Source organism: Prunus mume, linkage group LG2, assembly GCF_029339155.1.
Source record: "Prunus mume cultivar Tortuosa linkage group LG2, ASM2933915v1, whole genome shotgun sequence".
NCBI lineage: Eukaryota > Viridiplantae > Streptophyta > Magnoliopsida > Rosales > Rosaceae > Prunus > Prunus mume.
Window position 1 is genome coordinate 8015348 of NC_142699.1, and position 12616 is coordinate 8027963.

At 33.2% G+C, this 12616-nt stretch overlaps 4 protein-coding genes across 4 annotated transcripts; 1 reads left to right on the forward strand and 3 right to left on the reverse strand.

Annotated features, from left to right (window-relative positions):
• Positions 1–418: 418 nt before the first annotated feature.
• Positions 419–2680, forward strand: LOC103319727 (uncharacterized). Its single transcript, XM_008221314.2, has 3 exons — positions 419–694; positions 2009–2067; positions 2153–2680. Exons 1-3 carry the CDS (start codon positions 569–571, stop codon positions 2520–2522), a joined length of 555 nt encoding a protein of 184 aa, XP_008219536.2. The 5' UTR covers positions 419–568; the 3' UTR covers positions 2523–2680.
• Positions 2681–3950: 1270 nt separating this feature from the next.
• Positions 3951–4569, reverse strand: LOC103319878 (uncharacterized). Its single transcript, XM_008221471.1, has 2 exons — positions 4512–4569; positions 3951–4264 (listed from the first exon to the last, which is right to left on the reverse strand). Exons 1-2 carry the CDS (start codon positions 4567–4569, stop codon positions 3951–3953), a joined length of 372 nt encoding a protein of 123 aa, XP_008219693.1.
• Positions 4570–8225: 3656 nt separating this feature from the next.
• On the reverse strand, positions 8226–8865 carry LOC103319877 (uncharacterized protein At1g05835-like). Its single transcript, XM_008221470.2, has 2 exons — positions 8756–8865; positions 8226–8606 (listed from the first exon to the last, which is right to left on the reverse strand). Exons 1-2 carry the CDS (start codon positions 8814–8816, stop codon positions 8293–8295), a joined length of 375 nt encoding a protein of 124 aa, XP_008219692.2. The 5' UTR covers positions 8817–8865; the 3' UTR covers positions 8226–8292.
• Positions 8866–11783: 2918 nt separating this feature from the next.
• Positions 11784–12305, reverse strand: LOC103319876 (TPD1 protein homolog 1-like). The gene is made up of 2 exons (XM_008221469.3): positions 12248–12305; positions 11784–12164 (listed from the first exon to the last, which is right to left on the reverse strand). The coding sequence occupies exons 1-2, from the start codon at positions 12303–12305 to the stop codon at positions 11851–11853; spliced, it is 372 nt and encodes a 123-aa protein (XP_008219691.1). The 3' UTR covers positions 11784–11850.
• Between the last annotated feature and the right edge of the window lie 311 nt (positions 12306–12616).

A 12616-nucleotide genomic window follows, 5' to 3' on the forward strand; every position in this document is an offset into this window, starting at 1 on the left:
AAATGTTTTCTCTGATAAAAAACTCTTGAATGAAATTTTGATATCTTAAAAAAAAGGAGTCCTAATTTTCCAATTCATTTGACTGAATTTTAAATTTCAAAGCTGGTCTAAAACTGGTAAACGACAGGATACTTGCTAAGTTGAAACTCTGGGGACCTAACTTAAAATCTACGCAGAATGCAGGGCTAAAAACGTAATTAACCCAAAATACAAAGCCCAAATTTAAAACCGACAAGTCAATGAAAGCTCGCCTTAGCCTGACAGCTTTTCCTTGATAAAACAACGACAGTTCAATCATCGCTGTTAGATCGGATTTCACAAGCATGGTCTTGTTTTTTCTATAGATCTGACGGCCTAAAGTTGTTCTGTGATACTTATCTGCTGTGACTATATCTTTTGTGTTACTCCTTCCAGAACCAGGTCCTAGTGGCTACGGTAGCGTCTCTCTCCCAATTACAATATCCTCAAAACCCTAGCTTAAGCCCTCAATTTCCCAAACCCTAGATTTTCTCTCTTTAAATTCTCTCTCAATTAGGGTTTACTCTTTGTAAAAATAATATTTTTGGGAATGGAGATGCAGAGCCTCTGCTCCAACAGCCTTGTCTTGGATGGTTTTCTCTGCTCTGTAGTGCAGGCTATGGTAGCTGAGGCAGCCATTGTTGCTGCCAAGTCTATTGCTTTGTCCTTCTGGATGGTATGTGCTCTCTTACTTTATAATTAATTTTGCATCAACATGTTTTTCTAAAATGTTTTTAATATTTTTTTCCTGGTTGTAAGTTCTCAATTTTAAGTTTTTACTTGGTTTTGTTTGGTCTAGTGCATTGGGGTTTCTCTGAGTATTTGGGGTTTTGTTTTTTTTGTTATTTTGTACTTGAAGAACTTGGTTTTCTTCCATATGTGGCTTAGGCTTGTCTGGATTTTTGGGGGTTTTTTGTGCTTTTATGTTTGCGATGATTCTTTCACTCCCTAAGCTTTTCATAGTTTTTACTCTATTTAGGACTATAAGAATTTTATGAGATTTTGTTTTCAATTTTTCAGATATATCTTTCCCAAATCTTAGTTTTTTGTCATATCTTTATAAGAGCTTTGATGGTGTGGGGTTTTAATTACTGTATTTATAATTTGCTGAAAATTTTCCTGGTGATTCAAACTTGAACTGGCTTAGTACCAAAGTTATAAAAATTAAAAAAAAAACAAAAAAAAACTTGTGTTGGGCTAAAAGTTTTTTCCCCCCAAAGTGAATAGGGAGGCTATATAAACTTGAAAGAAGAGAAGAGATTGGGAAGAGGATAGGGTTTTTAAATTTAAATATGCCCTTTGTATAGAGTTTGACTTTGAATTGCCTGTGTAGCAAACCTTGTTAAATTTTGAATCATTCTTACCTGGAAATATGACAGAATATATTTTATTTTGGGGGTTGAATTATATGATGGTCTGATCGATGCATACCCCTTGATTATCTCGGATTATCTGTGATATAATTGATATGCTAAGTAACTGCTTGTTCTCATTATCACTTTTACTTTGAAATATATCCTCGAGATGAGACAGAGTGTTGTTTAGGTAGGCCCATACCAAAGAGAAGTTGAAGAATTAGGCAAATGAGAGGGTGATGTTTTTTATTGTTTTTAGTTTCATTTTTGTTGCTGGAACATTTAAGTTTGCTTCGTTTTTCATGCTGTTGTGGATTCAAATATGAAATCCTTGTTATTGGCTGGAGGCATTCTCCATCTCTTTGCTGAAAATGTAGTCATTGATTATAGTTCCAACAATTGATAAAAAGTTCCCTTTTAAGACTGAGTAAATGAAGCTTAGTGACCATTCAAGCTAAACTTTTTCTGACCTCTGTGTTTGTGTGGCCTGAGTTATCATGCAGCTACATGATTTTATACTAGTTTCACCTTGTTGCTCTTTTAGCCTCTGCCTTTAACTTTTTCTACATACTTGCTAAGCAAAATATTTAATTCTTCCTTTTATCTTCGTTCACCATGAGTTTATGGTTTTTCAGATGGGATCTATTCCCAACACAACCACTGTTTTTCCCAAAGAACCTGAGGAACTCACAGGGTTAGTGTTGTGACTTCTTTTTTCGTCAATTAATGTTGTCTTTCTTTGATGGGGAAGTCAGTGAAGCCAATTATTTTGTCTGCAGATTTCCTATCACTGAGCTTTTTGCAGTGGAAAAACCTGGTCCTGAGAACAAAGATGCAAGTGAAACTGAGGACGACGACGATGATGATGATGATGATGCTGCTGGTGGTGATGACCAGGATGATGATGGAGGTGATGCAGATGATGCCTCTGGGGAAGAGAATGAGGGTAAAGCAAATCCAGAAGACGAGCCTGAGGCCAATGGTGATGGTGTGAGTGAAGAGGATGGTGATGATGATGATGATGACGACGATGATGACGATGATGATGACGGCGATGATGGGGAGGAAGACACTGAGGACGATGAAGAGGATGAGGAAGATGAGGAGGAGGAAGAGATACCTCAGCCACCTGCTAAGAGGAGGAAATGAAGTTTTTCATTGTTTCTTTTAACTTTGCTGCCTTTTCTGGTTACCGGGAATTTGGGTTTGTAGGAGTTGAGTAATTTAGGTGGCATGTCCACATATGGTAGAAATGTTCACTGTACTTGTTCTCTAAGCTATCAAAATTCTTAGTTCTACACCTTTAATATATATCTCCCTCTCTCTTTCTCTGTGCGGATGGAAATGACAATGCCCATTTGTGGGATACTTTTAACATTTGGTTGCTAAATCACAAAGCTCCATCTGATTGATAGATGGTCAAATACGTAACATGGGATTCGGATCCTCTTCTTGGGTTTCCTCTAGTTTTTATTAAAACTCATCCAAAATCTAAAAACGTTAGTGCATTGTTCCCTTCAGTCTTCTTCTCCATTTTAACTGCAAAGAACTGGACATTTTTCTCTCAAAAGCAACTCTTCTTCCGTTTGAAAACTTGTTTTTGTCTCCTCAAATGTAGGCACAACGTCATATATGGGCATAAAAGCAGTATTTCATTTATTTATTTATTTTTGTTTTTTTTTAAATATTGGATTCAATCATTCATTAAAAAGAATCCCAAAAATATAAACGGACAAACTTAGCACCATATATACAGAAGAAGTGAGGGAGAAGGAGAAGAAGATTTCGAAGATGAGCTAACAGACTTGCGCACATCTATATATCTTAGGAAAAACTAAACAAATTTAAAGCCACTTCGTTTATGTCTTTTTTTTTCAGCAACTTTAATAATCTTCATATAAGAGTTTCTTCTCTTTGCACTTAAAATACTCTGTTCGTCCCCTTAAAAAAGAATTCTGCTTGGTTGTTCATTTTCGTTCAAATTAGGTTTATAAATAATTTTTTTATATTCCAAATCATAGGTGTGGTCATTAAAAAGTAAGGACCAGAATAGTGATTTAAGATGAAGAGGAGTGGCATAGCTTTGAGAGAGAGAGAGAGAGAGAGAGAGAGAGAGAGAGTAAAATTGTGTTTTCTGCAGCTAATGCATAGAAGAGTGAAGAGAAAATACGTAGATGGGTCACGTTTTTAGCCTTTGAATGAAACTTAACTGATGTGGCATGCTTAGAATTAAAGCCAATTAGATCATAGCAGAGAATTCGGATCACATAATACGATAGATGGATTCTCTAAACAAAAATGTTGGCCAGATTAAGTCAAATTTGGGTCGGGTGTCTGTCAATATGTTAGACAATTTCCTTTTTCTAACAAATAATATGAAGGGGCATAATCCAAAAATATTGTCATCAAACAGTCAAACTGGGAGCTTGTAAATAATGTAAATAACTGAGCATTATTATGTATTATTGCAGCATGTAAATATCTGATTTTGTTACATTAGATTAGAAACGAAAGTCCCTAGTTGAATTCAAATCTCTTTTTTCAAAAGCTTCAAACTTTTTTCTAGGCCTCCTCTCATCAACAGCCACCACCAATAACAGAGGAGCTAGGCAATAGAAGGAAAGGAGGATCCCAAGCATATGAGAATTTCACAGAAGCACCAGCATCCAAGAGATTGCCCATGATGAGGAGGCACACGTCACCTTGCTTTTTCAGGATTGCTGGATCAACAGGCTCTGTAGTCTGGAACCCTCTGCAGCTCAAAACTATGGACGTTTGAGCACATGCGCAGTTGTTGGTCACAACCACGTTCCATTCTGGCTTGCCTCCTATCTCTCTCCCACTTCTGGCTGTGCCAATGTTAATGTTGTTCAAAGTGCAAGCACAAAACCCTGCAATTTTGATGAAGGAAATATGTGAAACCTTACTATAAGAAAAACTGTCTTTATATACATTCGTTGCATGGAAGAATTTTACTACAGAGAAATTGTCTTAAATTTACGGTAACATTGTTATATACGTTGGTTGCATATGCAAGAATTTTATTATAGATGAGTTGTCTCAAATTTAAGTCATTTGAGATACACTTCGGGTGCCGAAGTAAATCAATGGATAAAAACACTACATTACTACTTTTACCTTTGCTAACGAGACTCAAAAGAAGAACCAGAACGAAGGACTTGGCAATGGCTTCCATGGTTAAGAAATATTTCAGTGATGAGATCCTTGGTGGTGGATTATGTTCTTATTTATATTCACTGGATTATGAATTCTAACAGATGACTTTGGTAACGCCATAAATCCGCTCTGAAATTACGTCTTTCAATATTTGCTTTGTTCTAATGACATAAATATGGTGGTCAACACCTTAAAGAGATACATTGTATTTTTTTTTGGGGTGTTTTGTTATGCAACCAAAAACAGAGCATGTAAGAGCATCTCCAAGGGAGATGTCAAATACCAAACATTAAATTTAAATTTGATGGCTGATGTGGCAATTTGACATCTTACACAGCTTTACACTCCACCCGATATGTCAAATTAAATTATTACTTTATTACATTTTAGTGTTGATTCATTTTTAATTAATAAGAAAAGAAAAGAAAAAATAATAAAATATTCATTTGACATCTTGCTTTTGGGATGTCAAAAATAACATCTCAATCTCCAGCCTTATTCCACATCAGCTTTGACATATCGGTTGGAGTGATGTGAGATGTTATTTTTATTAAATGTCTATGTTGCACGTTTGACACATTAGTTGGAGATGCTCATATTTATTTATTTTAGTTGACCATAATATATTTTTGTTGTCACTCCAATTTTTTTATTTTTTTATAATTCACTCTTTTATTTGCAATTTCTTTTTATAAGAAAGTAGTGCATGAAATTGTTTTTTGAGTGTCAATAATAGTTCCCTATTTATTTTTCACTAATTTTATGATAATTAATCCTTCTAAGACCTTGAATAGTAATTAATTTGGTCATTTATAACCAAGGCCGGGCATGGCCCTGGGCCTTGAACAAGGGGCCCCAAATGTTTTAATATTTGTATATTAAAAGTCAGTCATTTTATTAATTAGCTAAATGGTCTGTAACACATCAATGCTCCACATAAAAATAGATTAATATTCTAAACGTAAAACTTGTAATTCAAGTGATTAAGAGCATTTACGTGAAATTTGGTGCTCGACTTATCTTTGCCCCTGTGCTGCTTGTATCAACAAGTTGACTTGTTAACTTTATCAACCATTCACAAGCATACTGGTAAACAACAATTTATGATCAATGAGGAGATGGTATGTTTACGTATAAGTAATGGGTATGGGAGGAAATTGAATGATTTCCATTCCTGACTTCCCCTGCGTTTACTTGCAATTCATGAATGAAAAAATAAGTGGGCCCTACCTCAAAATCCGTAATCACATTCCCTCAAAACTAGGTATCAGATCAACTATGGGAGACTAATCGATGCGATTCACATTCCTGTTTTATCTTAATAACTTCCAAAAATACCCTTACCACTTTATCATAATTCTAAAATTAATTTGGATTCTGATTCATGCAAATTAGTAAACAATAACAATGGGAATCAATCACATTCCTTTGCTAATTCCATATGTTTAGTAAACAGCTTAATGAAGAATGATTCTTCCCATACCGATTTAGTAGTTCCCCGATTCCTAAATTTTTTGATTCCTTACTTTTCTCCATTACTGATACGTAAACATGCCAATCTAATTCAATAAGAAAATGAACCCAATTGGTAGAAGAAGACCCACAATTTGCCGCAAGCTCTATAAGACCAAGGTTGCTTTGAAGGAAGACCACCCATTATATGGCAATCATATTTAATGTTGATTTGTGTGACATATCAAATTTAATATTAATGTGACAATTTGCATGATTTTGAGTGATACTATTTCCACTTCATGTCCTATATTTTTATTCATATTTTCTTCCCACTTATCATGTAAATTTGAAAAACACAATCCTATCTTTCCATTTACCATTATTTCTAAAAATGCTATTTAATTATTAATTCAAGTAAATTCTCTTTGGTTTGGGTTTTCTCATAATTAAAACATACAAATATATTTCCTAAAAAAACGTAAATTAAAAATCCTAAATAAGCGCCAAGTTTAATGCCTTTCTTCCTCTTATTTGTTCTTCTTCCTTTCTCTGCAAGCGTCTACCCCCATAATATTGGGGAGTTATATTTTCTTTATGCTTTATTCTTTTGATCCCTTGTAGATTTATTTTTCTTGTGTGTTTTGTCACTGTAAAGTTTTTTTTTTTTTTTCGGTGTCCATTTAACTGTAGAATATTTTTTTTTTTCGTTGAAATTATGTCCATTTGAACTATGTTTAAATAGTGTTTGAGTTTTTTTATAAATATATGTCTAGGATTGGGTTTATTTATAAATTTGTATATTTTTTTTAGGGGCTGGGTTCGTTTAATTTGAATTTGATTATAAGTTTAAATGATGCAAAATCAAAATTCCATAATAGGTACATGTGGGAACCCAGGCGTCAATATTTGCAGGATTGAACAGTAGGGATTGCCAAGAACTGTTAATCATATGGGAAAGACATCTCTTTGTTTAATTATGGAAAAAAATTTTAAAAAATTTCTTATGAAATTAAGTTTTTATTTTAGGTTTGAAGTTTTTTCCTAAGTCCTAAGAAGTCATTTTATAAAGGGGTAAATTTGTTTATAAAATTTTGAAGATAAGGTAGGTGGGAAAAATAGGAAAGCATGTGGAAATAGCAGCACTCATGATTTATTACTCAATCAATTACAAAGATATCAATTTGAGAATCATAAAAAAAGAATGTTACTACTTCCACCTCTTATCATATTTCCCCACCCACTATGTAAATTTAAAAATACAAAATTCTATTTTTCCACCCATCATTATTCCTAAAATACCCTTTAATTATTAATTCAAGCAAATTTTATTTTTTTCTCCTTCTTTCTTCTATTCTCCCCAGGACTCTTATTTGCTTTCTCATCACCATGAAGCAAGTTGGTTCCTTCATCTTCGGAAACTCTTGAGAGGTCTTTCATTTTTTCTAGATTGAAAAGTCTCTTTTTGTTCTTTAAAATTTCAGCGTTGTGTAGTTGAGTGAGTGGCTGCTGGGTTTTTGCGTATTTTTTTTTCCATACAAACTTGAACAACTCACCCGGTAATCCACCATGAAAGCAACATGTTTGAATGGGCTTGTGATTTGTTGTGCGTGGGGTTTCCTTTAAGTAAATTTAGGTTTTAGTCATTAAAAAAAATTTCATTTTTGAAAAAACTAAAGCTTTTAAATAAAAAAAAAAAAAAACTCTCAACTTTCAAACCAAAGACATGCAAATGTAAAGAATTCCTTAAGAAATCCAAAAATAAATAAGGGCAATTTTGTCCATTTTGGCTTTTATAAAAAATATCTCTCTCCTTTGGTCTTTTCAAAGTCTCCTTTTTTTTCAAATTCTTTTTTTTTTTCCATTTTTTTTTCCTTTCAGTCTTTTGAAGTCATTTTACAAATGGGTAAAATAAATGAGAAATAGGACATGTGATGGAAATAACATCACTCTAAAAAAAACCAACTGGCTCATCCACATGGTCATGAATAATATTTTTGATATAAACCTAAAAAATGGGCCTAAATTGATCCTACAGAACACGTGGATTTTCGTCTAAAAAAACACATGGATTTGCCAAATGAATGCTTGAGCTTTTGGATTAATATTTAATTTTCTATTCTTTGTAATTATTTTGGAATCAATCTCAAAACAAAATTATGAGTTGGGAAAGAATCGTATAACCCAAATGTTCAACGGACCAACAATACGTTTTTTTTTCTTCTTCTGATCTATAAATTGACTCAAGTATGCAGAACAAAAAATCAAAGCACAAATTCTCTCTCCTCAATCAATTACAGTTGATCTCAGAGGAAACTGGCTTGAATGAGAATTGTGTGTCCCAAGCATATTTGAAACTAATCTGAGAAAATGGTATAAGAGATGAGCCATTGTTGAGGAGACACTCATTCCCTGATTTGAGCAATGTCAAAGGGTTGACTTCGTCAGTCGTTTGAAATCCATTGCAGCCTAATTTCACATTCCCTTGAAGACATGGGCATGCATTCAGAACCTTCACCTCAAATTCTGGCTTTGCTTGCACCAAAACCCCAGTTTTGTCTTGGCTAATTTGCAGGTCATTTGTAGAGCACTTTTGGCTCATGCCTGTGATAAAAATAGATTGATAAATGATAATAAGAAATTATAAACCACAAAAGTTTAAGCGTACAAATATTATAAAATATTCAGTTTGGAGCGTCAGATGTTAAACTGAGAGTGCTAAACCGAAGAAAAAATACTTCATTGTTTCTTACCTTTGCTAAGAAGGATGAGCAGGAGAATAGCTGAAAATAGGTTGAGACTGGTACTTGCCATTGCACCTAGTTGCTGCCTCTCACTTTTGCCAAATTATGTGGTCTCGAACCCTCACACACACACACACACACATATATATATATATAATAACAAAATATTAACATGGTAAGAAATATTACAATTATTTTCTACTATTAGCTTAAACCAAATCAAGACCCATAAATAAAAAAAACTCTTTTTGTGGTGGTGCATTTGAAGAGTTTCTCCATAAAAACTATGATAAGAATTTACCATAATAAGTGAGAGAATAGAATTAAGTTTCCTATACCCACTTGAGGCGCAGGCTCCTATTAAATAAAAAATAAAAAATGATTTTTAATTTGATACTCGTTTACTTTCATGCCAGAGCAAAAAATACCCTTATTTTCTAGTTTCTATACAATAAAAAATTAAAGACCTTTATTAAATGATAGTTGACCATTAAGATCCCACATTGTATTTTTATTTTTTTATTTTAAGTAAAAAGGAGGAGGGAGGCTTTCTTACACACACATACTATCAAAGTGCCATGAGGGTGACAAATAAAGACCATTTTCCGCTCAACTAGACCCGTCGGCATCCCAATTTGTACTTGAAAACCATTTTTAATCCAAGGAAATTTGATTTTCAGTTTAGTACTAATTTTTACCCATGGAGCATGTTTTTAACCCTTGTTTTCAATTTTAACATTTAACTAAAAACAGTTTTCACAATTACCTGCATTAATATGTAAGAGAAAAATAATAAAGATACAAATTAAAATGTGCATTTTAGGAAAACGCGCAGAGGAATTTCATTGCAGTTGCTGCCATTATTTGATCACAAAAAATACAAAATTCAACTACCAGAATGTTGAAGAAAAAAAAAAAATCAATTCAATGTACAAGGACTTGTAAACATCATAATGGTGCATAGACACTTTGATTAGTAATGTTTGTAATTGGAGTAAGGCGCCAAGTCCCTCTCATTTTTCCATTGATGATTAATATAAAATCATCGTACTGTTGAGGTTCTCTTAAGAAAAAAAACATCAATGCACAATCTGATTAGGATTTTTATTTTCTTTTTGGGGGTTTGTTCAGGATTGGGGTTAGGATTTTTATTTTCTTTTTGGAAAGACCTTTAAGAAACTGAAATTAAGGGCTTCTGAAAAATTGCATTAAAAGGAGAGATGATAAAAACTTCCAAAAGCATGATTAATACATGATACCATGTGTTATTGTGATTTCCACCAGATAGAGAAATTGAAATCATTATCTACATTTCTGTTTGTGGGGTTTATCCCCCCTTGTTCATGAAAAAAAAAAAATATTATCTACATTGTTCATCATTGGTTGGACAATATCATGTTAGTTAAGTTAGGAATGAGGGGTTTTCTCACATATACATACTGTTAAGATGCCATGAGAATTCGAACATGAGACCAATGATATGCAACTCAATGCCAAGCATGTAGATTGACATATATAAATTGGTTTTTTTTTAAATATATGTTATAGTGTTAAGATTGATATTCTCTTTCTGATATTGAAACAAGTTTTAAGTTTGAATACGCGAATGCAAATTAATAATCTGATACTATAACATGTTTAAAAAAGAGAATATTACTCACTTGTATCACAAAATTGAGCGCTTCTTATTCATTATAAAGGACACTAAATCATCCAAGTCCAAAATTTCAAACAATAATTTTCCTTGAAGAACAGCCAACATGAGAGTAGATTGGCTTAAAAGGAAACGAATTATCCCAAGCATAGGTGAAACTAAAATTAGCATGAGTATCAATAGGTCCGCCATTATTGACAAGACACACGTTACCAAATTTGATCAACATGGTTTAGGGTTTAGAGAGGAGGATTCAAACTCGAGTGCATAATTAGGAACATCCATTCTAGCCAACTTGGCTAAGTTCATTTCTACTAGGTGAGACCAATCTTACTTATCAACTAAATGTTATATTAATCTAAAAGAACCCACACGATTATGGTTAAACAACAATATAATGCATAAACTACACAAGACACTACCAATTATTAGGTCATGCTATGAGCAAGACCGATAAGGAATAGTGACAAATATAAAGGTGAAACTTTACCTCCTACAATGAGACTGCAAAAGAAAACCAAGCAGAGAAACCTCACAATAGTTGCCATTAGGTTGGAGACAAACACCAAAATGTTCTTTTCTTTTTCTTGTTTTTATTTTTTTCTTGCCTGACCTTGATGTTGATAGTAAGGTTACATAAATCAAACCCAATTTATAAGGGCTTGTTTTATAATAAAAAGGTGAGAAAATAAATGCATGAATATGTAATTTTCTTTTTGTCAAACCTTATATGATATAGAGGGTATATTACAGCAAATGGATACAAATGGTAAGTCATTGTATAGAAAGAAGATGTAGTCAATGCTATGGAATGATGTGGTCAACCACAATTAGATATCGACTTCACCATAAATATGTATTGTTTTTGTATTCATGTGAGTCGAATCTGAAACATTTTACAAGTAAGTGGAGACAATTACTATTAGAATCTGAGACATTTTACAAGTAAGTGGAGACAATTACTATTAGACGAAAAACCACTAAATTCCTTTTCAATTGTTTGAGTATATTGTTAGCATTCGTTTCAACTCAAATAATACTTAATAAATTTCAAATTCATAATATTCCATTGTATATAGTTATTTCTATTTTGTTTTAAATACATTATATTCTTTTAGGACATCCAATTGAGAGGAGTAATAATATACTAAACTTATACACACAATATGAATGCTAGGAGTCAAATCCAAGATCTTGCATGAGAGAGTAATTACTTCAAACCACTACACTAGTGGGTTCTTTACGAAATATATTATATTTAAGTAAGTGATATCGGACCCCAATCCTCATAACCTGGATCGTCCAGTTACACTAGTCTCTTGTTGGAAAATCAACTCCCTACATTTGAAGTTACATTATATTGTTGCCCAAATTCAGGCACTTATTTTTCATAGAAAATAAACTCAAACAAAACCATCCAAATCCAAAACTCTTCAAACAAACATCATTTTCAAGAACAACCAACTTGGGAGTGGACTGGCTTGAAGGAAAACGAATTGTCCCAAGCATAGTTGAAATTGAAATCCGTGTTAGGATAGATAGGTTGACCATTATTGACTAGACACTCGCTGCCAGATTTGCTCAAGATTGAAGAGTCAATGTCTTCCACAGTTTGAAATGCATCGCAGCTTAGCTTAACATCCAGTTGAGAACATGGGCAATCATTAGTGATTTTCACATTCCACTCTGGCTTATTTTGCACCATTTTACCGGTTTTTGACTGTGTAATTTTAAGATTTTGTTCAGTGCAAGGTTGACAGTTGCCTGCAATATATCAAGAAACACGTAAGTCAGTAAGTATAATTTGCCCCTAAAATAACTACACAAATATGGAGATGAAGCTTTACCTCCTACAATGAGACTGCAAAGGAAAACAACGCAGACTAAGTTCATGGTAGTTGCCATTGGGTTGAAGATAAACAGTAGAATGTTCTTTTTTCTCTCCGGCCCTGTTGAATGATGAAAAAGTTACAAAAATCTGACCCAATTTATAAGGAGTGGAGTGTTGTTTCACCGTGCCTATTTCCCCACCCACCACATAAATTTGAAAAAACACAATCCTCTCTTTTCATCCACTATTATTTCTAAAATACCATTCAAGCAAATTCTCTTTACTAATAATTCGTAGTTGAGAGATGGAGAGGATCAAGCAAATTCTCTTTCCTAAAATAAAAAATAAAAAAGAAGTAAATAATCTGTTTAATTTAGGTAAGGAG

Coding starts and splice junctions, on each gene's coding strand:
- LOC103319878 (XM_008221471.1), bottom strand. CDS start 4,569: ATGGAAGCCATTGCCAAGTCCTTCGTTCTGGTTCTTCTTTTGAGTCTC. Junction 4,265..4,511: donor TTTGAGTCTCGTTAGCAAAG/GTAAAAGTAGTA, acceptor TCAAAATTGCAG/GGTTTTGTGCTTGCACTTTG.
- LOC103319727 (XM_008221314.2), top strand. CDS start 569: ATGGAGATGCAGAGCCTCTGCTCCAACAGCCTTGTCTTGGATGGTTTT. Junction 695..2,008: donor TTGCTTTGTCCTTCTGGATG/GTATGTGCTCTC, acceptor ATGGTTTTTCAG/ATGGGATCTATTCCCAACAC. Junction 2,068..2,152: donor GAACCTGAGGAACTCACAGG/GTTAGTGTTGTG, acceptor TTTTGTCTGCAG/ATTTCCTATCACTGAGCTTT.
- LOC103319877 (XM_008221470.2), bottom strand. CDS start 8,816: ATGGCAAGTACCAGTCTCAACCTATTTTCAGCTATTCTCCTGCTCATC. Junction 8,607..8,755: donor GCTCATCCTTCTTAGCAAAG/GTAAGAAACAAT, acceptor TTTTTATCACAG/GCATGAGCCAAAAGTGCTCT.
- LOC103319876 (XM_008221469.3), bottom strand. CDS start 12,305: ATGGCAACTACCATGAACTTAGTCTGCGTTGTTTTCCTTTGCAGTCTC. Junction 12,165..12,247: donor TTGCAGTCTCATTGTAGGAG/GTAAAGCTTCAT, acceptor GATATATTGCAG/GCAACTGTCAACCTTGCACT.